We start from the raw sequence: 24,591 nt of genomic DNA on the forward strand, positions 1-24,591 counted from the left end.
CACATTATGCATATAATAATCCTTTCTGAATGTGGTGACCGTGACACCTAGTTTCAGAACGCTCCCTAATTTCGGTGCCTCCTACATTATCAGTTGCTCACTGGGTGTCCTTTTTCTCAGAGATCTCAATGAACATTGTATATGATAGTGTACTAATGTGCTACTTAATATACTCATTACTTTTTGTTTGTGCAACTGGTCAGTTAAGTGTCGTTGTACTGGTACAGGAAAGGTGAGTGTGTGTGTTTCTACACCTTGATAAATGTGGTTTTTCTACACCTTGATAAATTATGCTTCAACATTATCAGTAAACTTCATTGAACTGCTACAGCACGTATCTGCTTAAGATGTGAATGAATTGCAAAATGCTAACGTGTTTATTGTTGTTGCCTACTCTGAATTTATGCTTCCACCACTAGATGTTAAAATAAATGTTTCTCCTTTCCCTTTCACAGGTGGATTTAAGGTGGAGGAGCTTGAAAGGATAATGCAGAAAGTAAAGTGTCTTACAGATTATGTGGAGGAAAAAGAGAGAGAGCCTCTTGTAGGTATGTTGTATCCATTTATGTCCTATTTAGGGCAATAATTTCCCAAAAAGTACCTTGTTTGTAAAGTTGGAGTAAAAGTGTAATGCATATGTTTACACAGATTTGGAGGCTTGGATCTTAGGAAATGCTGTGTTTGCTTACTTGACTAGTCCAGAATTTATTTTCTAAAGCACTTGACAAGTACACTGGAAGTGCTACATCATTTTCTGTGTGGTTCAGCATCAAACATGCAATGTAACAATCTAATCAAATGTGTGTATTTGTATTTGAGCTTGTAAAGCGCACTGCTACCCGTCCGTAGGTTTCCTGGCGCTGTATAACTCTGGGGAACCCGTCCTGGCTTTCCCTGTGGGATGGTCCCTGCTGGGAGTCCCCAAGGTGGAGCCAGGCATCCCCGGAATTGATGGGGCCGTTGTGGAGATTAGGCAAGCTAATGCCCAGAGTTGCAGAGTGGAACCCCTGATTAGAGTAAGCACCGAAGCGAGAATTATAGAGTCCACTGACCCAAGTCCACGGCCCTGCCGCGTCGGGAATTGAACCCTGGTCCCGGGCCGACTTCTGCTCCCGGGTCTGCCGCCTCTAACCAGTGAGCCACACTACTCCACAATCAAGGAGTGCCTTTTATGTGTTTCCCTTGAAACCCCGGCTTGTGTAGTAAGTGGGATGTTGGCAGCAAATTAATGATCCATGGCAATGAGTCTTTAACCGGTTGTCCTTTGGCCCTCCTTGAATATATGTCCCCATATCTGGGATTGCTTAACTTCTGTGTGTGTGAGGGGATGCATGGGCAGGGCAGGTGGGTAGATTACATGGCCATTGTGCTTCACTCACTAGATTGTGTTTGTGAAGGGCAGCTCCCAGCCCGCATCATTTGGTTGTTTAGATTCCATCTTTTCATTTGCAACTCCACCCTCATCCCCTATCCCCCTGTGCTGTTGCAGGCCAACAAGGCATGGTTAACCGGTGTTGGACTGTGTCTGACTTTGAATACACATTGACCAGTTCCAACTGGCCTAACCTTGTGGTTCCTTTTTCCAGTGTATGGGAGAGCAACAGTAAGATGCACTTCTCTCTGAGGATCTCCATTGACCTTCATAAACACTGAATAGTCCTGCCCATATGCGGGAATCCCAGAGCACTCCGTTAAAATTCATCTTCTTTAGTGTACGCATTAGGCTTACTTCAGGAAGGCCAAAACTGGGACATAATTTGTTAGAATTATTTTGCAGCCCATAAAGAAGGCTATGTTGCTAAATACTTTGATTTATACTTAAGTCCAGAATTGTTGGAACCAGCTATGGAGGCTTTACTCACACCAACTTCAGATGAAGCGACTCCATCTAGGCTTCAGAAAAAATGCAAAACTCTTGAGCAGAACCCATTATTTCTGCTTTATGATCCTCCTGATTCGGTTGTAGTCTTAGCTGCAAGGAAAGTCCACTTAACTAACCCATCATCAACTATCCCACCAGAAAAAGAAAGCAGTAAACTGGACTCTATGGGACGCAGAGTATGCAGAACCATAGCTATCTACACGAAGTCTACAAACGCTTTTGCCCTCTTAAGAAGATATGACGGATCTTTATGTGACTCCCTACAACAATTAGTGGATGATTTACCAAGGGACCACAGGGAAGACTTCATAGAAATTATGGATGAGAGCATTATGGTGTCTAATCTGAACCTCAGCAGGTTCTTCCTTGCTAGCAGCTCATATCTATTGCCACAGTTTAACTTCAGGAGAGATTATATGCTTCATTTGACAGCTCCGAAACAAAAAGCTGAACACAGAATTCTCAATCTCCCTTTCTCTGACACCACTTTATTTGGGAGTCACACAGATGATGAAATGGCTTGCAAGGAAATGGAAACCCTGGAAGCCTTTGATCTGCAGAAACGTTAGGAGTAGAGAAAACATCCTCACAAGGCTTGCGAGAGAGGGTGTCGTTACTCTCAGAGGGTTCAACCCACTCAGTGGCTTCGAGAACACCAGTACCATCTGCAACAAGGCCTTTCCAGCAACATCAAAGGAGTCAACCAAAAGGAAGGCATCAAATGGCTGAAGCAGAAAAACGTCCCGCAGGCTCCAATAAATGAGCCTCTGCCCCCCCCCACCCCCCTCCTGTTACCCACAGGGCAAATATTGCCAAATACTTAAGAGTGGAGTGCTCATGGATCACCTTCAAATACAAGGCACATGGTGCCCAAAAGAAATGACATACCATATCAACCTTCTGAAGCTATTAGCTGTTGATTTGGCTCTAAAGTCCTTCCGGCTATCCTTCAAGACTGAATCCCTCTTTTTCATTCGGATAACCCAACAATGATTTATCGTCTGAACAAACAAGAAGAGATAAAGTCCAGAACCTTATCAATGAAAGCCCAAAAAATATGGCATTGGTTCCTGGCCAGTAGCTTACGGTTTTCTGTAACCCATCTGCCCAAAATACACAAGCTGACTCCCTAAGCAGGGTTCTTCAAGAAATTCATGAGTGGGTACTAAAAGACTCAGTCGTTCAAGACTTCTTTTGCACCTGGGGGTTTTCCTCATGTGGATCTGTTCGCGACCACAGAAAACAAAAAAAATGCCTAGACTTTGCTGTTCAGTTCTACCAACCAGGGACCTTAGTGAATGCCATATTGATCAACTGATCTGGCACTTTTCTTTACGCTGATCCACCCATGCCCCTTATTCTGACCATAATCATCAAACTGTTACTCGAAGGTCAGAATTATATTGATAGCTCTGGAATTGCCCAGATAGTGGTGGTTTACAAATGTCCTACACATGTCGGAACAACCACACCGACTGCTGTGTAGACCTTTTCATGAGGTTCGGAGGCCACTTTGTCCATCCTAAACTTCCCTCTTTGAGTTTGGCAGCATGGCTCCTGAATTCGCACAACATCTACATACAAATTACCTGCAAGAATGCACAGACATTCTAAAAGAAACAGAACGTCTATCTACTCTAACATCTTATTCTTTCAAATGAGAGATTTTGTATCTGGTGTTCTGACAAGAACATTTAGCCAAGCATGTGCCAAGAAGAAGCTTTACTACCATACTTAATTTGGCTAAATATGTCTTACAATTTTCCTCTATTAAAGTCCATTTGGTGTATATTACTGCTTACAGAAAATGTTCTTCACTAAAAAATTTCAGTTATTAAGGACTTCTTAGAAGGTATAATTAAAGTCTTTCCACAAATACGCCACCCGTCTCCTATGTTACGTTAAGAATTTTTGTTTGCGAGCGATTACCACAAAGGTGTCTCGGCGCTGTCTGAAAGGCAAGCTAGATGCTGTTTAGAGGTTAAATAGCCTCTCCTAGGGAGTTGAAGGTCCTAGTTTCATGTCTCATTGCAGCTCCTTTCAAACCTATCCATAAAGCAAATTTCTTGGAAAACAGCTTCTCTGGTTGTCAAATTATCATGGGGTTAGTGAGGTTTAAGCTTTATGGTCCCGTGATCCATATGTAATATTTCATAGCAATAAGGTATTTATAAGATCATCTCCGAAATTCTTACCAAAGTTGTTTAGGATTTTCACATTAATCAAACCACTATCCTGCCAAACTTCTTTTAGAATCCTTTAACTCTGCCATAAAGAGCTCTCTGCACTTTAGATATGAGATGGGTTTTAAAATGTTATCTAGTCAAAACAAAAGATATTCGTAAAATCGAGCAATTGTTTGTAAATAATGTCCCTTTACATACAGATCTAGCTGTATTTCAACAGTCTATATTCAGATGGATAGTCGCTTGCATTGTATTGTGCTGTAAGAGAGCAGACCAAACCCTGACTGGTAGACCAAAGGCTTATTCTACCAGAGGGAACGCAGCAACAACTGCTTTAATGGGAAACATTCATAGTGTGGAAATGTGTACAGCAGCCACATGGAGGTCTGTTCACACTTTTACGAGGCTCATTGGTTAGACTCTGATGCTAGAACAGATGCTGAAGTAGGATAAGGAATCTTTGCTTGGATAGACCATCTTTTACTTTGCAGGTACCGTTGGTAGGGATGGGCTTGCTATTCTATTCAGTGCTTATGGTTATCAATGGAGTTTCCCCTGAGAGAAAGAGAGAATGGTTTCTTACCTGTAATCCTAGTTCTCTCTTGGGGAAATCTCGATTGAAATCCATAACAACCTGCCCTCCTCTCGGTGGGAGAGACAAAAATAGTTAATATAAATTTTTTTTTTTGCATGATTTGTTTTGCTATATAAAAACAACTGGGCTAACTGCCATCTTTTGGCATTTTGGGGCACTAGAGGGCTGTGAGCCCTCAGAGGCGCAGTGTGAGTGTTTGTAACTACAGTACTGCAGCTTTTGTGTCTATATTGCCATTCTTTCTCCATTTCTTTAAAAAATGTTTTTATGACGGATATTTAAAAGAAAATATTCAACTCCCGGAATTTTTTTTTGATGTTTTGACCTTTAAAAAATATAAATTAAACTAATTGACCAATATAGACTTCATATGCTTCAAAACGTTATAAACAAATGATATCCTAGACTAGGCGACTGTGTACACTAAAAAAGCATATATTTTAAAAAAGTGCTTCGGGTCCCTGCACATGGGCGGACAATTCAGTGCTTATGATTTCAATGGAGATTCCCCTGAGAGCGAACTAGGATTACAAATAAGAGACCATTCTTTCTCGAAGACTGATTAAGTGTTTCAACATTTTAAAAAGGCAGCTAGCTGGGTTTTGATTTGGGCCACCAGAATATAACCGACCCCCTCAGTCTTCCACTGTACTCATTCGTGCCCTGTGGGGAAGGCATATTCACCAGTGCAGATCAAACGTGTTGTCAGTACTAGAACATGTACCGGATTACTACTCTCCCTCCAGGCTCAGCCAACATCTACATTACTGCATGAAATCTTGCTGGGTGGGGGGAGGTACACAGAGAACTGTCAACATGAGTAACTGAACTTTCCCGGTCGGGGGAGCCAACATGATGCGAAGAAGCCCTCCACAAAACCCGGCTAATGCATGATTCTATTTAGTCCGAGAACACCAAGAAAAGCCAAGAACTAATCGGTATTATCTGGGTTGAGCTGGTGAGTCTTCACGTTATCTGCCCACCTGTGCCCTTACAATGCTAGTATCAGCCTTTTTCTGTCTAAACAAACACTGCAAGGTTTTATACCTTCACACCCCTGGCATGTGCTTGGGTTCTTTTGGCTGAATTCCAATATCTGAATCATTTTATTTGGAATTAGTGAAACCTTCGGGTGCTGCTTATGCCCATTTCTTGTGAGTGATTTCACAACACTAAAAGTGTACGATGGACAGTTGGATTTTTATGTGGGCCTATATGTAAAAAAAAATTTAAAAACTGCAAAAAACTTTAGCAACTACATGGGGTTCAATTCTTGGTGCTTGTGTATAAGTGTACTTGTTTCCCAAACCATTGACTTAACACTTGATCTCGAGGGCCTAGAACTGCAGCAGTGACATCATGGGGGTGTGTGGTCCTTGTTGGGGCCTATTATTTCTGTGTCTTTTTAAAAAAAAAACTATTCTATGTTCTAAATTTGCCAGCTGAGGGTTCGTTCCACTCAATTGTCCTAAACTCCTAATCGAGGTTGGATCAGTACATCGAATTAGTCTGGAAGCACAACATGTGGACGCCTAGTGCAAACCTGTCAGGGGAAAAGCCTTTCATACTTCGACCTACCAGGAAATCCAAAGTTCAGCTTTAGAGCATGTGCTGTGGTACTGCCACTGGGCATTACCAGAGGGCATAAGTAATCTAACCTGTTATGTGCTGCATGGCATATCCTTTTACATGTGTAGGGTCAGCATTAGAATCTTTTTGTTAGCCATTTGTGCCTAAAGAATCTAATGGGGGCGGGGTGGGTATCTTTATCTCATCATGTAAGTATCAAATGCCACCTGGATCACTTTCATGAATTGGAGTACTTGCTGCAAGTGGCAATAAACGTGCTGCCTTGAAAGGTTTCTGATCTGGTTCCTCCCAAGGAATTTCTGAACTGTAATTTTCTTTTAAGTAGTCTTTGATTTACAAAACCTACATAATGCTGTTAAGTGCTGTAGTACTACCCTATATCTATTTTTGGGTTATAATTTTTTTTTTTCATCCAGGTTTGGAGTATGTGGTTGAATACAGGCGCCCAAGAATGGCAGACTTTGATTATAACTGTGAGCTATGTGGAAGCAGATCAAAGTTGGTCCCTATGATCGTGCATCTCAATGGCTTGAAACATAGAAAGGCTTACATTGTAAGTACTTCATTTCAAACAGTGTTTAAATCCCTTAAAACCTGATTGGTCATGTTTTTATCTTAGATTTTTATTTTTTAAACAGAGTAAACATTTTCCTTTCACTGCAAAAAACCGGGACCCAAACGAAGCCCTGTTCCAGTTCCTGAGAAGAATGGCATTGGAGATTGAACGATACAGAGGCTTAAAAATGTTTCGTGTAAGTATGGTCAATTTTCTGTAAAGTTTCCTATAGTGCTTGTCATGTGGGTTTAGGTTTGATTGTTTACATTTTGTGATACAATAAATTTCATTAAACTATACTTTTAGGAAGCTGGCTCTTTATTTAGTGGACCAACACGAGGTACACTGTATAGAGTCCAGGCAACTCCTATTGGTTTACAGAGGCAAAAATGAGAACCCGAAATGCTCTCTTTAGGGTAGGGTGGGCTAGCAGTTTATGCTCATCAGAGTGTAGTGCTAAGCATTTGTTGTTGTACTCATTCTTGTACAGTGAAATTGTCCTGTCCAACCTCTGTGTTCTAAAAGTGGTATTCTGCCTTCACTGTTCACTTAAGTTAAGGGTAAGCTTTTGGAGTTCCCCACTTAACCGTAACCATTTGATTTTGAGCAAGCCTGAGTCGCCCTAGAAGAGTCCTCACTCACCCTGCCATCTATCCGTCCATGCTTTTAGCCTACATCCACCTCATCCTTCATGCATCTATTGTTTTGCTATTCTGTCGATCCATCCTCTCACCCATATAGCAGTTTATCCTTTATCCATTCATTCCTCCTGCCATCCTATCTGTCCTGTCATTCCTTTCATTTATCCCGGTTCCCTTGCAACATTCCATTCATCAGTCCTATCATCCATGTACACATCCATCCATACACCCTTCAGACTGTTCACTCATCGATTAGTTCCCACCTCATCCATCTATTCTTTCATGTACCCGTCCACCCTTCTGTCATTCCATTGATTCACCCATCCTTTCACCTTTCCATGCATCCATTGATCCTATCACCTTGGCATTGGTACTTTCTTTCACCCTGCCATCCAACCATCCTTTTCCTGTTACTACTTTTTCACCTCCCTTCCTTTTGACTGGAGGAGCACATCTGCACAGTAGTATCGCCTTCAGTGTCCGGGAATACCGGGTGGTGTGCTTTTTGAGAACACTAATACAATCTATCACAAAGCAGGTAGGTTGGCAGCCGCTGCAAGACCATGGCTGCAGTCTGAGGGTTTCAAAGTAGGTCCTGATACCATAAGTTTGGGATATTGACCCCTGTCGTGAAGTAGTAAACTGTTCGTTTCATCACTAGGGGAACAGTTGATAACTCCTGCAGAGAATTCCGATTGGCTTCAAAGGGTGCTGAAAATGAATTTTTCAGTCATTCCTTAAGTAAAACAGAGGGAGATTTGTGTGGATCATCAGAGTGACAGATGTCTACTTAAAATCTCCACCAGTCTATATAGCATACTCCTTTCTTAAAAGGGTGTCACTGTAGCAAAATCATGAGGAAGGACCCTGGCGATTGTTCTTTCCAAAAGCAGTCTGCCTACATTTGGTAGCACTTGGTGAGTCAAAACTCTGGGCGAGTACCCTTGCTATTTTTGTATCCCTAAAGAGCTTCAGAAAAAAACAGGGGTTGGTAAGGTAAAATGGTTGTATGAAATGTTAAAAATAGTACTCCGTAAACGGAATGTATGTCTTTAAAAATATTGACTCCATTGTAGTAATATCTCTTTAAAACAATTCCCCGCCTAACTTCTCAATAAATGTTGTCAACCCTTCTCGGAACCTAATAGTAGGCAGCTTTTGATCTAACTTTTTGTTTATTTGGGGACTAGACATAAAATAGGGGTATGCTCCCCACTTAGGTTTTTAGTACAGATGCAGAAGACCTCGCCTTCTTGGGTAAAGCATTCGAAAAACAATTTGTGGCTTTTCGGATCCACTTTCCTTTCCGAGATAGTATCTCGAACTTCCAAAGATTTTAGATATTGAATTTATACTCTATCTTCCAAATTTATTTGCTACACTTTTTAACAGATTGAGGGTTGTGAACTCGGAGACAACTAATACTATGCAAGGCAAATTACATTTGAGGTTGTATTTTGGGTTTGTGTGCTCTGCATTGGGCATTTCAATCTCATTATGTGTTGCAGTAACCGATTTTAGGTTGGCTGATTGTGCGATACTCCCACGTGAGATGCATGCTTTTATTGTATAAAAATTAAATTGTGAACTCGAGGGTGCTTGAGTGACTTGGATATTTTTTTATATATGCTGTTTTTAATTTTCTAATTGTTGATGACAACAGATCAAATCATTTTTCTGTGGTTTCCACACAATTTCAGTTTTGTACACCTTCTACGGTTAAGATCATTGTTTCAAACCTTTGCATCTTTTATTTCTTTAGAGATTATAATTTTGTAACTTATACTGAGTGAGCATATAGTGTAAATTATGTTCCGGTCCACTGGAATCATGTAATTGTGTGACTGCAGTGTTCTTTATACATAATGTATAGATTTGGAACATAATCCACCATCATCTGCATAATCTGCAGATGTTAATTAAGAAAGAAACTGTTTTTAGCGCAAGCGGTTCAAAAGTTACTCAAAGCACAGCAACACGTGTTGCTGCACAGTCCTTTGCAGAGATTGACTGGCCTTCTTTCTGTTGCTTATTGCTAAATATTAGAGTGTTCTACTCTAACAGTTGAGGTGCAACCAATGCATGGACAGTGTTAACAAGTGTAACAAGCATTGGCATAGACAATAGGTCTCGCTTTTGGGATCTTATAAGTATTTAGTTATGCAGCATAATGTCCTCGGTGCAACAACATTAACTGTTGCATGGTTAAACACTTATAAGGCCCCAAAGGCGAGACCTATTGGCTATGCCAATGCTTGTTCCTTGGAAATATTCTGGTGGTTTAGGGTGTGACAGAACCCTGCAATGTCCCCAGCATGTTGAAAGGCCACTGGCTGGATTATATTGGCTACTCTCTGCTAACGAGGCCCTGAATCTTTCTGTAGGTTTTGAAAGTGCCAATCTTGAATTAGCCACAGGATGTCAAGCTATATGAACTCAAAAAACCATATCTGCAATGTACGCTATGCACTTAACAGTGCTGCAGAAATCCATTGAAAGTGAAGTGCACAATCATTCAGAGAATGCCAAATTGGCCATATTTGTACAGTTTGAAGCACAAGTGAACAGTGTTGCGTTTTCTTTTGGGTGTATGGGGGTGGTGTGTGGAGTGGGATAGTTTATGGTGGTCATCTTCTGAATGAACACCAAGCTTCAACTTCCATGACCAATGATGATCCACTGTTTCTTGTACCTGTGTTTTATCACTTTTAGGTTGAACCACTTTTGAAAGGTGATCCAGGAGATTGTAAGTATTCGAATTCTACCCTGTTCTTTACTCTGCAAATTAATGTCATCACTGTCTCTTTTTACTTTTAAAAGAATCACTATTGCACCAGCACTTTTTTCTACAACACATATTCTATATCATTCAAAGCACATTTTAAGCTGTATCCTTTACTTGGTTTGAGGCTCATTCAAGTTAGTTTTCTAAAACCCCCTGTCCTAGATCTCTATTCAGTTTTTTTCTGAATTCTCAACTACTCTGCTTCAGTGCTTTGTTGCGCTGCCAAATTTGCTTTTGTACCTCCATCTAATATAAAAAATAAGAATTTTATTTGTTTTTCTACCATGTTCTAGCTTTTCCTCGTGAGTTTCCAGAGGCATTAAAGAGAAAAAAAAGGTAAATGTGTGGCTTTTATTCACTAACAAGGTGATGGATGGAATGCTTGAATTAATCTTAGCCTCTGGCAATTGCTCTGAGCCGCATCCCAGTCCATAGTTTTTTTTATACCATGTCGCCTTAGTTTGGGCCCAGCCATATGCAAATCAGTCTTCACCCTGCTCCTCATGGGAACAGTTCAGACCGAACTGCCAGGCCAAGCCCTCCCTGAACCAGAACGCAAGCAACCTAAGACCGGGTCAACCCTAGTTAGGGCTCTTGAAGTCTGGTACAGCTTGGTCCTATTCTTATGTGCCACTGTAACCAAGCTGTACTTGGCTGATGAGCCCATTGCTAGTGTGAAACTGGTTCTGGGTTGCTTGTGTTCCGTTTCAGGGAAAACCTAGCTTGGCAGTTCGAGCTGGACTGTTAACATTGGAGCAGGGTAAAGAAAGATTTGCATATGACTGGGTTCAAACTGAGGTGACATGGTGTGCAAAATAGTGATTTGGATGCAGCAAGTCATTACCAGTGGCTTAGATGAATTCAAGCATTTCCTTTTTGTATACTTTAGTGGCTTTTATTCAAGTCAATGATTTTTATTATCTTGATTAAGATTTTTTTTTAATCTATTTGTTGACACTTTTTAAGACTTAACTGATTCATCATGTTTACTGAACAGACCAGCAAGAAAATGAGGGAACTCAATGCAGCACGGTTAACTGCACTCCCACCCCCTAATTAAACCAAGTGAAGTTAGTTGCATATCATCCTGTTATGTCATCTTCATGACCCCTGGCCTCTTGCAGGTGCCACACAACCACATCAGCAGCCGTGAGTGCAGAGTGCAAGTTGGCAGAATAGTTCCTCCATGTACCCCAAATCTTAAGATGTTTGTAAGGACAACCCCTTGACTTGTAGACACTCATCAGCCAACTCACAATAGTCCATCCATGCTTCTTCAGTATTCTGGCATTGATGGCTATTGAGGTCATCCAATGAAGGGCAGTATCCCTTTTAGCCACCACTAACCCTATTCTACCCAGCATGCCCTCTCCTTTTTTTTTGTCCAATTAATTCCTTATGGATCGATAATGTTGGATGTTTTTCAACAGGGATGTACATCATAGGCTCAAGAGTTGCAAATAAATGGGACCAACATGAATTTGTACCTGGACACTCCCGCATAACATATAAAAATATGCCTCTGCTTGTACCACATTTCAAACCGTTAGGATCTAGCACCCCCGCCCAGTTTTCAACCACCCCTTTGGGGTATAAGCAACCCTATGGCATTATTTAAATTATATGAAGGGCAACCATGCTGAAATGGCTGTCTGGGCACCATCTTTGCCCCCATCCAATCTTCATTCTCCAGTGTGCCTACATCTTGCTCCCATTGTTACCCAAGACCTGTAGAGGTACGGAGGAATTTATTACTAGTGCTTTATGTAACATGTAGATATCTTTGGCTTCTAGCCTTTCTATAATAAAGTTTAACTGCTGGGGTTAATGTCGGCACTGGGTTAGGATTCTTTGTATGTCTCTAGTGCCTTTCTTAACTGCAAATAGTGGAAAAACTGTACTGTGTGGATTACAGTCTCCCTGAAAAGTGCTTCATGGATAACCTATGGTTTGACGCCCACACATCTGTGACCTTTCATATCCCAATCCTGTCTCAGGCCCCAAAGTCCTATAATTGACACAACCCACCCAGCCAGGAGGCGCTCTCGGTGTCCTGAAACAAAGCACACCCTGGGTCAAGGTGATAAGCCTCCTCCACCAGGATGGGCAGGGTCCACAATGGGGAAGCTTCAACGGCTTGCTGACTTTGTGAGCTTACCCAGCCATTTTCTGCGCCCAGCAAACTAGCCCCCACCGGTTCTAACCCCCACTTTGTGCAGGTGAATCAGTGGCAAAAACCAAGCTAGGAGGAGAAGTGTCCCCCCACCTTTACCAACCCAACCCCTCAGGTTGGGGAGGTGAGGCACCCATCCAACTAGAGTGAGGCTTATTCCCCCCCCCCCCCCCCCCACTCCTCCCACTGGAGGGTTGGATAATAGGGAGTGTACCCACCCCAATGAAGGGGCCCATTTGTCCCAACCTGTACATACCTGAAATGCCCCTAAATTTAGTATTTAGGGGCAACCCCGAACCTTGCCCACCTTTGAATCATCGATAATGGCACTCGTACACCTTGGTATATATATTTAACTCATAAACATTTAAAAAAAACACTGTCACTGTATGATGTTATCAGTGATGTCACTGACCATGTCAGGAGTGATGTAATATGTGAGGTCGTAAGCAGTGCATTGTGGCACGCAAGTTATAGTTAGCTTAGCTAACTAGAAATGCTGAATTTATCTGGTTTAGTACGAGTGATATGTCAGCCTAACTATTGCATCCCTGTAACCTTTGTGTGTGTATATGTATATGTATATGTATATATATGTGTATATTACCTACTGGCGATAGCCAGTAGGTATATATAGTTAGGATTGTTTTCTATTGGGAATAACTTTGGCGCCGGTTGAGGAATCTTCCTGACATTTTCCTTAACTTTGCCTCGCGGCGCTCCGCTCCTTCCCTGAAAGTTTGGGGGGGATACGTCATGCGGGGGCCGAGATAAAAGGGGGGTCCCAAAACGTGTTCTCCCCATGTTAATTTCCATAGGGCGGTTGGACTCACTTTTAGCCCGAACGGCTGAATGGTTTTCCACCAAACTTGGCAAAATTGTAGGGACTCGTAGCCCGATGTGCCTTTGCTATGTCTCAAGATATGTGCTCCAGTGGTTTTTACGAAAATTTACTTTGAAAAAATATGTTCGAGGCATATGGGCTGCAGATGGTACATTTATGAATAGATCGCCATCTGGTGTTGGGCTCGGATGATTGCACTTTGTTTTTCTTCTGGAGAAGTCTTTGTCGTCATAGGTGACTCCTCCTCTCGGTGTTAGTGCGCATGGGCATCGGCTCCATCCTTAGATTGTTTTTTTCCGCCATCGGGTTCGGATGAGGATCGAAGCGCTCCGGACCGACTTCAACAAAGAAGGTTATAACCGGCGCGTATTCCTTTCCAAATCGACGGTATCGTTATCGAACGCGACTTCACTCCATACCGACGCGATTCGAAGGACGACGACTACGAGAAACTCGACGTAGTCCAGCCCGGGGTCCATGGAAAGGACTCCATTCAAAAAATGTCCAACGTGTGGTGCTAAGTTCCCACACAAGGACCTACACGAAGTGTGCAACCTCTGCTTGTCCCCTGAACACGAATCCAGGGACTGTGAGGCCTGTGCAGCGTTCTCGTCAAAGTCGACGATTAGAAACCGTCGAGCCCGAAGACACGAGGTATCGAGAATGCAGTCACAAGCAATCCCGGAGCTGTTCGAGGACCAGCAACCAGAAGAGGAGGAAGAAGAGGCCGACGAGGCGGGGTCAGAAGCGGACGAGTCCGACGTCGAGGAAATCGACGTCCAACAAACCGTGAGTGACGACGTCCCTTTACCGAAAAACAGACCCCGCACGGTGTCGACCCCGCCCTCGAGCCCGGTCAGACAACCGAAAAAAGTTTCCAACGCCCCGCCTTCGAGCCCGGCAACGAAACAGAAACCGAAACACTCGGTCCCCCATCATAGTGGTTCCGGTTCCGATAAACCAACCACATCGACATCGAAGCACCAGGTCAAGGAAAGCTCGAAGTCGAAGCAGTCCATGTCGACACCGAAGCACGCTTCGGCGCCGAAAACACCCTCGACACCGGGGACATCTTCGATACCGAAGAAGTCGGATCCGAACAAAACTTCGGCACCGAAAATACAAATGGACATTTCAAAGAAAAGACACCTTTCGGAACCGAAAACTGCGGTACCGACACAGGAACACGGAACGGATCCTAAACAAAAGACTTTGTTTATTGACCCAAAGACTGGCAAAGTAGTCACAGAGCTACCTAAAAAGAGGAAACATGAACATTTGGACGACAAGGCTCATCCAAAGAAGAGAACAATGGGGACGAATACAACTCCTCCCCCTTCTCCCAAACCTCACACACCATCTTCGCCTATTCCTCACAATAGGCCAGATATTCCTCCCACACGTCCATCTACACCTACAACAGATGGAGAAAGTGACACAGGGGAGGGGGGACACCCTGGGGATGATGAGGACACAATCCCAGAGGAGGCAGACCCATGGGAGGAGTATAATGTGGGATCAGGTAATGATACCGACCTTGAGTCATATCCCTCAAAACCTTCACCTCCTGATGACAATACTGGGTTTGCACAACTCATTACTAGAGCAGCAACATTTCATAAGGTAGACCTACATACAGAACCTCTAGTACAGGACTTCTTATTAGAGACACTACCTACTGCACAAAGAACATCAGGAACACTACCAATGCTAAAAGGCCTTCTCAGTCATACATCAGAGATATTCAAAGACCCAGTGAGGGCTAGGGTATTGAACCCAAGAATTGATAAAAAATATAGGGCAGCTCCAAAAGACCCAATATACATTAAGGGACAAATTCCTCTAGACTCACTAGTGGTCACAAACGCTCGCAAGAGAGCAAACTCTTTATCTACGGGAGAAGCGCCACCTCCTGACAAGGAGTCTAAACTAATAGATGCCTCTGGCAAGAGAGTAGCATCTCAAGCGGCAAACAGTTGGCGCATAGCTAATACGCAAGCACTACTTGCAAGGTATGACAGAGCGCATTATGATGAGTTAGAAACACTCATCAAACATCTCCCTAAAGAACATCAAAAGAGAGCTGATCAACTTATACAAGAAGGGAAGTTAATTACTAACACTTCAATAAAGTGCGCCCTAGACGCGGCAGAGACTGCGGCAAGGTCGACAAATACAAGCATCATGCTAAGGAGACATGCATGGCTCAGAGTGTCAGGATTCAAACAAGAGGTACAAACCTCGTTACTTAATCAACCTTTTGATGGGAAAACACTTTTTGGCACAGGGACAGATGAGGCCCTAGAAAAAATGAAAAAGGATACAGAAACGGCTAAATCAATGGGAGCATTGCAGCAGCCGACACAAAGAGGTTCCTTTCGTAGATCCACCTATAGAGGAGGATCCAAAAGTACAGGTACAAACCAACAGCAAACCTCTTTTACACCTACATCACCCAGAGGTAATTCTAGAGGTGGATACAGGGGTAACAACAACAAGGGTAGAGGTCGCGGAAACAACAACAACCGCAACTCTCCAACCCCAAAACAGTGACTTCATAGAGCTTCCCCCAGACCATATAACACCGGTAGGGGGACGCCTATCACAGTTCCTACCTGTCTGGGAAAACATCACATCAGACAAGTGGGTAAGACAAATTATCCAACATGGTTATTGCCTAGAACTCACAGCTACCCCACCAGACATCCCCCCCAAACAGCGTCCAATGAAACAAGATCACCTGACACTGTTAAAACAGGAAGTAATATCACTGCTAGAAAAGCATGCCATAGAGAAGGTTCCACAGCACCAACAGGGAACAGGAGTATACTCCCTATACTTCCTAATCCCCAAAAAGGACGGGTCTCTAAGGCCAATACTGGACCTAAGACCCCTCAACGCATACATAAATTCGGAACATTTCCACATGGTCACGCTCCAACAAGTACTTCCTTTACTGAAGAAAGGGGACTTTCTTTCTACACTGGATCTAAAAGACGCTTACTTTCATATCCCTATTCACAAAGCCCACAGGAAATACCTCAGGTTTGTGGTAGAAGGACAACATTATCAGTTCAAAGTCCTCCCGTTTGGTGTCACGACGGCACCAAGGGTGTTCACAAAATGCCTGGCAGTGGTAGCAGCTCACCTAAGAAGACAACAAATTCATGTCTTCCCATACTTGGACGACTGGCTAATAAAAGCCAGGTCGCAAGAGGAGTGTCTGCAACACACACAAAAGACAATTCAGCTACTACACCAGCTAGGGTTCACGGTGAACTACACAAAGTCACACCTACAACCAAACAAAGTTCAACAATATCTGGGGGCTACCATAGACACAGAAAAAGCCAAGGTGTACCCCAACCCAATAAGAGTCCAGGCAATGCTTACAATCATTTAGAGATTTCAGCCACAACACTCACTAGCAGCAAGAGTGTTCATGCAGCTACTAGGCATGATGTCATCCTGCATACTGCTAATACCATATGCAAAACTACAAATGCGTCCGCTACAAGAATGCTTAGCGACACAATGGAATCAGGCTCAAGGACAGATTACGGATCTGGTGTTGGTAGACGACCGCACACACCGCTCTCTGAAGTGGTGGAACAGAACAAACATTACCAAGGGGCGGTCGTTCCTAGAGCCAATTCCACAGGTGACAATAACAGCAGACTCATCGCTCACCGGATGGGGAGCACATATGGACAAATACACAGTACAAGGAAGGTGGAGTGTGCAGGAAAAAACACTGCACATCAACTATCTAGAACTACTGGCAGTGTTTCTAGCATTGAAAGCCTTTCAGATGCATGTTATCCACAAAGCAGTCCTGATCAGAACAGACAACATGACAGCAATGTATTATATTCAAAAACAGGGGGGGACGCACTCTCTCCAATTATCCAGACTAGCACAGGAGATTTGGAGATGGGCCATTCCTCAAAACATCTATCTGTTAGCCGAACACCTACCAGGAGTTCAAAACCAGATAGCAGACATCTTAAGCAGACAGTCGGAACAAATACACGAATGGGAACTGCACCAACAAATACTGCAGCCATTCTTCCAAAGATGGGGACAACCAGAGATAGACCTATTTGCCACTCATCAGAACGCAAAATGCCAAAGCTTCGCGTCCAGGTACCCACATCACCTGTCGCAGGGCAATGCGTTATGGATAAATTGGTCCAACAAATTTGCATACGCTTTTCCCCCTCTCCCACTAATCCCATTAGTGGTCAGGAAACTGCAACAACATTCAATGACCATGATACTAGTAGCACCCACGTGGGCAAGACAACCGTGGTTCACCACGCTCCTGCAACTCTCACAAGTGCCACATCAAAAGCTACGAATTCTACCCATGCACCTTACACAGAACCATGGAGAGATAATGCACCCAGATCCAACTCAATTGAACTTAGCGATCTGGCTCCTGAAATCCTAGAATTTGGGTACTTAGATCTCCCCCCAAATTGCATGGAAATAATTAAACAAGCGAGACGTCCAACCACCAGAGCATGCTATGCAGCTAAGTGGAAGAGGTTTGCTATACACTGCACTAATAACAATATCAACCCTCTAGACGTATCAACAAGGGAGATTATTTGCTACTTGTTACACTTACAGCAATGTAATCTAGCGTACACATCTATCAGAGTACATCTAGCAGCTATAGCGGCATACCTACAAAACAGGCAGCGCATATCACTGTTCAGAGTACCAGCGATAAAAGCATTCATGGAAGGTCTTAAAAGAGTCATTCCACCAAGATTACCACCTTCCCCAGTCTGGAACCTCAACGTAGTACTCACCAGACTAATGGGACCACCCTTCGAACCTATGCATAGGTGCGAAATACAATTCCTTACATGGAAGGTGGCATTCCTTATAGCCATTACCTCACTCAGAAGAGTAAGCGAGTTACAGGCATTAACAATACAAGAACCATTCCTACAGATACACCAGAATAAAGTGGTTCTTAGAACAAACCCAAAGTTCTTGCCTAAAGTAATTTCAGCATTCCACATCAATCAGCCAGTGGAATTACCAGTCTTCTTTCCAAAGCCACAGACGGTGGCAGAAAGGGCTCTACATACACTAGATGTTAAAAGAGCCATTTCATACTACATAGAAAGAACACAAGACTTCAGGAAAACTAAACAACTATTTGTAGCATTTTCCCCAACACATAAGGGCAATCCTATCTCTAAAGCAGGCATCGCAAGATGGATTGTAAGATGTATACAAATATGTTACATTAAAGCAAAGAGAACATTAACTGTTCCTCCTAGAGCTCATTCCACAAGAAAACTAGGAGCATCTATGGCATTCTTAGGGAACATTCCCCTAGATGACATATGTAGAGCAGCAACTTGGTCTACACCACATACATTCACAAAGCACTACTGTGTTGATGTACAGGCTGCACAACAAGCCAGAGTGGGCCAAGCTGTATTAAAAACTCTATTTCAGACAGTTGCGACAGACACTGGTGACCACCGCTAGGGAGGTAACTGCTGTACAATCTATTCATAAATGTACCATCTGCAGCCCATATGCCTCGAACGGAATATGCTACTTACCAGTATGCATCTGTTCTTGGCATAGAGGGCTGCAGAGTGGTACATGCCCTCCCTGCCTCCCCGGAAACCTGTGTCTGTCCCAACATTATCTTATTTAGATACATTTACATGGGCATATCTTTATGTACTACACTACACTACTCCATCTAACCCTACTATGGCAAAACAATCTAAGGATGGAGCCGATGCCCATGCGCACTAACACCGAGAGGAGGAGTCACCTATGACGACAAAGACTTCTCCAGAAGAAAAACAAAGTGCAATCATCCGAGCCCAACACCAGATGGCGATCTATTCATAAATGTACCACTCTGCAGCCCTCTATGCCAAGAACAGATGCATACTGGTAAGTAGCATATTCCATATTGGGCTACATTGGGCTATATATATGTTAGAGCCCCAATGTAGCCCAATGTAGCCCAAAGATGGCCACCAGAGACAAAAAAAACAAATGTAGCCCAAATATCAGCCAGATGTAGCTCTGCCTTAGAATATCCCCAGGCGTCAGTCTGGATCCGGAAACTTTTGCGTAGCAGTACCCCTGCGCGTCGGCAGGCGTCGTCTGCAGGCGTCCCCTGCGGCTCCGCGTCCGTCGTCGGCGTCGTGCGCTGTGATGACGTCGCTGGAGTATATAGACGCCGCCTCCGCGCGCTGACGTCAGTTCTTTGCACACAGCTTTTCCGCGCCAGAACACGCAGAGCCATGGAAGAACCAACACTGGTGCCATGCGAAACTAGGGCCCTGAAGGGGATGACCATAACCCTATGTATCAGTTCGCAGAACGGGGAGGATGGGCGGGGCGGTAAGGAATCTAATACTAACTACTGTCTCTTACAGATATATCGTTACCGAAGGTAAGTAACTTGTTCATCTGAAAGAAACAGGTTAGTATTAGATTCCTTACCTTAGAATAGATACCCCAGCAATACCAACCCCGGTGGTGGGTCTGCGAACCAATACAGCTTACACCAGAAAGTCCTGGAGGACAGAACGGCCAAAAAAGCCATCCCTCCGGACTTGACTGTCCAGGCAGTAGTGCCTTGCAAACGTGTGCAGCGAGGCCCACGTATCTGCCTGACAAATGTCCTGCAAGGGGACTCCCCGGCCCAGGGCAGTAGTAGCCGCCGTGGCCCGAGTGGAATGGGCTCTCAGCCCAACAGGAGGCTCCTTCCGAGCCAAAGAGTAGCACGCTTTGATGCACAGGACGACCCACCGAGAGATGGTTCGTTTATGCACCGCCCTTCCCTTCTTCGCACCCACGTAGCCAACAAACAGTTGGTCATCCACCCGGAACTGGCGTGTGCGATCCATATAAAATGAAAGCGCACGTTTTGGGTCCAGACGATGGAGCCGCTCTTCATCCTTTGAAGGATGCGGAGGCGGGAAGAAGGAGGGTAAGGTGATGGACTGCCCGATGTGAAAAGCAGAAACTACTTTGGGCAGGAAAGAAGGTCTAGTTCTCAGAACCACCTTGTCTGGATGAATGGACATGAAAGGAGGTTTGACAGAAAGAGCCTGGAGCTCACTCACTCTCCTGGCATGGGTGATGGCAACCAGGAAGGCAGTCTTTAAAGTCAGGAGACGGAGAGGACAGGAATGAAGTGGCTCAAAGGGAGCGCACATCAAGGTCAGAACCAGGTTCCAGTCCCACTGAGGCATCACGAACGGAACAGGTGGATACATGTGCGTGATGCCCTTCACGAATCTCGTTACAGTAGGGGACTTGAACAAAGAAGGTTGATCAGGCAGCCTTAGAAAGGCCGAAAGGGCAGAAAGGTAGCCCTTGATAGTGCCCAGAGCAGAGCCCTGCTGGGCAAGAGAGAAGAAAGAGGAGAAAGAGGAGAAAGAGGAGAACCTCGGAAAGAGGGGCAGAAAGAGGGTTCACAGCCTTTGCTGTGCACCATGCCACAAATCTGTTCCACCGGCAGGCGTATACCGACTTTGTGGAGGGACGCCTGGCTGGCAGAATCACATCACAAACTTCAGGAGGCAAGTCAAATGGCCTCAACTGTCGCCGCTCAATCTCCACGCATGGAGGTGGAGACTGGACAGGTTCGGGTGGAGGACCGTCCCCTGCTGCTGCGACAGAAGGTCCTCCTGAAGGGGCAGGCGGATCGAGGGACCGACTGACATGCTGAGTAGCTCGGGATACCAGTACCTTCGAGCCCAGTCCGGAGCCACAAGGATAACTTGGGCCCGGTCGCGCCTGATCTTCTTCAGCACTCTGGAAAGAAGTGGTATAGGCGGAAAGGCGTACAACAGACCGCAGCTCCACTCGCGCCGAAAGGCGTCGCCGTGCGAGTGCCGTCTTGGAAACTCCAACGCGCAGAACTGATGACATTGCGCGTTCTCTTCTGTGGCGAATAGATCTAACCAAGGCTCTCCCCATTGCAGAAAGAGGCCTCTCGCCACGTCCGAGTTCAGACGCCATTCGTGATCCACCGAGCACCGACGGCTGAGTTCGTCCGCCCTGGCGTTCAGAGAACCTGCCAGGTGTTGAACCGTCAGTCACGCTCTGACGTTCCAGCCATTGCCAGAGACGCAGCGCCTCCTGGCAAAGGGTCCACGACCCCACTCCGCCCTGCTTGTTGCAGTACCACATGGCGGCGGTGTTGTCCGTGAACACCTGCACTACACTCCCGTTGACAAAGGGGAGGAATGCCTTCAGTGCTAGGCGAATCGCCCGCAGCGCCAACATGTTGATATGGAGCCGGGACTCCGCCGGAGACCAGATGCCTCTGATCTCCGCCTCTCCCAAGTGACCTCTCCAGCCCTGGAGGGACGCGTCCGTCACAACTACGTGCTCTGGTTGGGGAAGGGAGAGGGATCTGCCTCTGACCCAATCGCGGTCCGTAAGCCACCACTGCAGTTGTCTCGCCGTGCCCTCCGAGATCAAGACATGGTCGGACAAGTTGCCCTGATGCTGGGCCCACTGAAACTTCAGGTCCCACTGCAGAGCCCGCATCCGCCACCGGGCGTGATGCACCAGAAGGATGCAGGAAGCCATCAGCAGCCGCAGCGTCAACCTGACCGAAACCCGGGATAGCGGCTGAAAGATGGGAATCAAGGCCTGTATATCCCGGACTCGCCGTTCCGGAGGATAAACCCGAAACTGCGCCGAGTCGAGAACCACTCCGATGAAAAGGAGCTTTTGAGAGGGACACAGGTGTGATTTCGGCACATTGATGGAAAACTTGTATTGCTGTGACAATGGATTTAAATATGATACTCTGTATTGTACAAACAGTGATGAAAAATTGTAATAGTGTATGAAAAGGTGTATGTGATTGTCACGTGGATGATGTAATCAGTGATGTCATCAGTGATGTCATTTGAGATGTCATCAGTGATGTCACTGACCATGTCATGAATGATCTAATATGTGACATCATCAGCAGTGGATTGCGGGTGCGCGAAATATAGTTAGTACAACTAACTATATAGGAGCAATTTCATTGGTTTTGTATGAGTAAAATGTCCAGCTAACTATAACACCACTAAAACCTATAGTTTTTTCAGTGAATTTCAAAGGTTTTTTTAAATGCTAATTCCTAACTATATAAGGCCTGAAACCTATGGTTTTTTCAGTGAATATATATATATATATATGTATGTATGTATATAATGTGTGTATATATCCCCCAGAAACTTTTGAGGTCAAATGGCGGGCTGAGAAGAGGGGGGGGGAGGGAGTGCATTTCCAATGCTAATTCCTATAGGAGCTTTAGACACAACTGCAGCCCTAACTGCTGGAATTAATTGCACCAGATTTGGCAGTAAGGTAGATTTTGATTCGCAGATCACTTTGTTATAGATCAGTTACTTAGTTGTTGAGAAATTTAAGGGAATCCAAATTTGTATAACTGGAATTTTGGCTAATTTGCAACGATTTTGCAATTAATCGCGAATATGCGCACCAACAGAAGTTCGATGGTTGGCAGTCCACAACTTAAGCGGAGCATTGCGGCTGCCATTTATCTCATCGTAGCAGGTCCCCGTAGTTCAAACCAAATGGTAGTAAGTGGTACAAGGGGTCAGGTTGCATGTGCCCGGACCCCATGAGCAGAATATAGCCGGTTTGAGGAACCCCTTATGAGTAAAAGATGCCATACGTTTTTGCCCCACTCGTGATATTCGTACACCCGCCCTCAGTTACACTTAGACGCTCACACACCCACTCTTGAGACTGACGCGCCCACTCACAGACCCACTCAAATTCATGCACCCACTCAGACTCATTCACTTGCAGATACGCTCAGATTCTCATGCACTTACTCTGAGACCCATACAGACACTCATGCATGCACTCACAGATTCATGGCATTCTGACAGTCACTCACTCTAATACACCCACTCAAAGACCTAGTAAGAGACTTGTGCGTTCGCACACAGACCCTTTCAGAGACTCCCCCACCCATACTCCAAACCACTCTGACTTTCATGCACCCTCTCAGACTCCTGCTCATAGACCAATTCAAAGACTCATAGATCCACTCACAGATACACTCTGATTCACACACCCACTCAGTGATGCATCCACTCACAGATCTACACAAGACACTCATGCATCCCCTCAGAGATCCACTGAGACTCATGCGTCTACTCACAGACACTGCCAGAGACTAAGACACCTACTTAAACACCACACACCCACTCACAGGCCCACCCAGAGGCTCATGCACCCAGTGACACACCCACTCAGACGCACCCACCTACCCACAGACCCATTGAGATATTCATACACCCACTCACTGAACTATACAGCCTCTCATATACCTATTCTCACATTTTAGAGGTTAAAATCTGTTAATTAAATGTTTAAAAACGTTGAAGACTACTTAAACTAAAGGTATCAGGGACGATATTGTTAGAAAATAGAATTAGAAAACCTTTGAAATTCACTGAAAAAAACGGAGGTTACAGGGACTTGATAGTTAATCTGAGATTTCACTTGCCCAAAACCAGTAAAAATACAGCAGTTCTCTTCCAGGGGATCCTCATCAATAGTCATAAGCATTAGAATATTCCCGCCCATGCGCGGGACCCCGGAAACAATATATTATATGTGCCCCACACACACACACATATATATATATATATATATATATATATATATATATATATATATATATATATATATATATATATATATATATATATATATATATATATATATATATATATATATATATATATATATATATATATATATATATATATATATATATATATATATATATATATATATATATATATATATATAGCCAAATAAAACAATAGAGCTGGAATATGCCGTGAAGAATTTCCACCATACAGTGTATTTTGCATTAGAAACATGAGAAACAACACCAATGCTTGTTTAGAAACTGTTTTAACCGCATGCGTGCGGTCGATATTCTGCTCCTGCGCTGGGCTTTACAAAAACCCATTATTCATGACGAGCTGGGCTCGTCATGAGCGTGCGAGGAGGCTACCTCATGACGAGCCCAGCTCGTCATGAGCGTCGAATTGGTTAATGCTTAGAAAACAGTAGAAATTCTCATAACACACTGTAAGCATATACAGCTCCCAGGCTGCATTGCAAATTCCCAGTCTAAAAAGACTGAAAAGCTAACCTGTAGCTGAATGTACTAAAACTGACGCTGTGCCTTTAAGGCACCTCTGCCCCTAGCTTCCCATCATGCCTCAGGGGTTACAGTTAGGTCAGTTGTTCTTTCCGGCTCCTTCAGGAAGGACCCTGGATACACA

At 44.3% G+C, this 24,591-nt stretch overlaps 1 protein-coding gene across 1 annotated transcript in view; it reads left to right on the forward strand.

The window, feature by feature from the left end:
• LOC144829050 (uncharacterized) overlaps positions 1–24,591 on the forward strand; it is a 491,023-nt gene that overhangs the window by 58,534 nt on the left and 407,898 nt on the right. Inside the window, exons 5-9 of the mRNA XM_078687792.1 lie at positions 456–548; positions 6,670–6,806; positions 6,892–7,005; positions 10,163–10,196; positions 10,529–10,571. Coding sequence (XP_078543918.1) covers positions 456–548; positions 6,670–6,806; positions 6,892–7,005; positions 10,163–10,196; positions 10,529–10,571 — 421 coding nt within the window. The remainder of the gene's footprint in view (positions 1–455; positions 549–6,669; positions 6,807–6,891; positions 7,006–10,162; positions 10,197–10,528; positions 10,572–24,591) is intronic.

This window comes from Lissotriton helveticus, chromosome 4_1 (assembly GCF_964261635.1).
Source record: "Lissotriton helveticus chromosome 4_1, aLisHel1.1, whole genome shotgun sequence".
In the NCBI taxonomy this organism is placed as follows: Eukaryota; Metazoa; Chordata; class Amphibia; order Caudata; family Salamandridae; genus Lissotriton; species Lissotriton helveticus.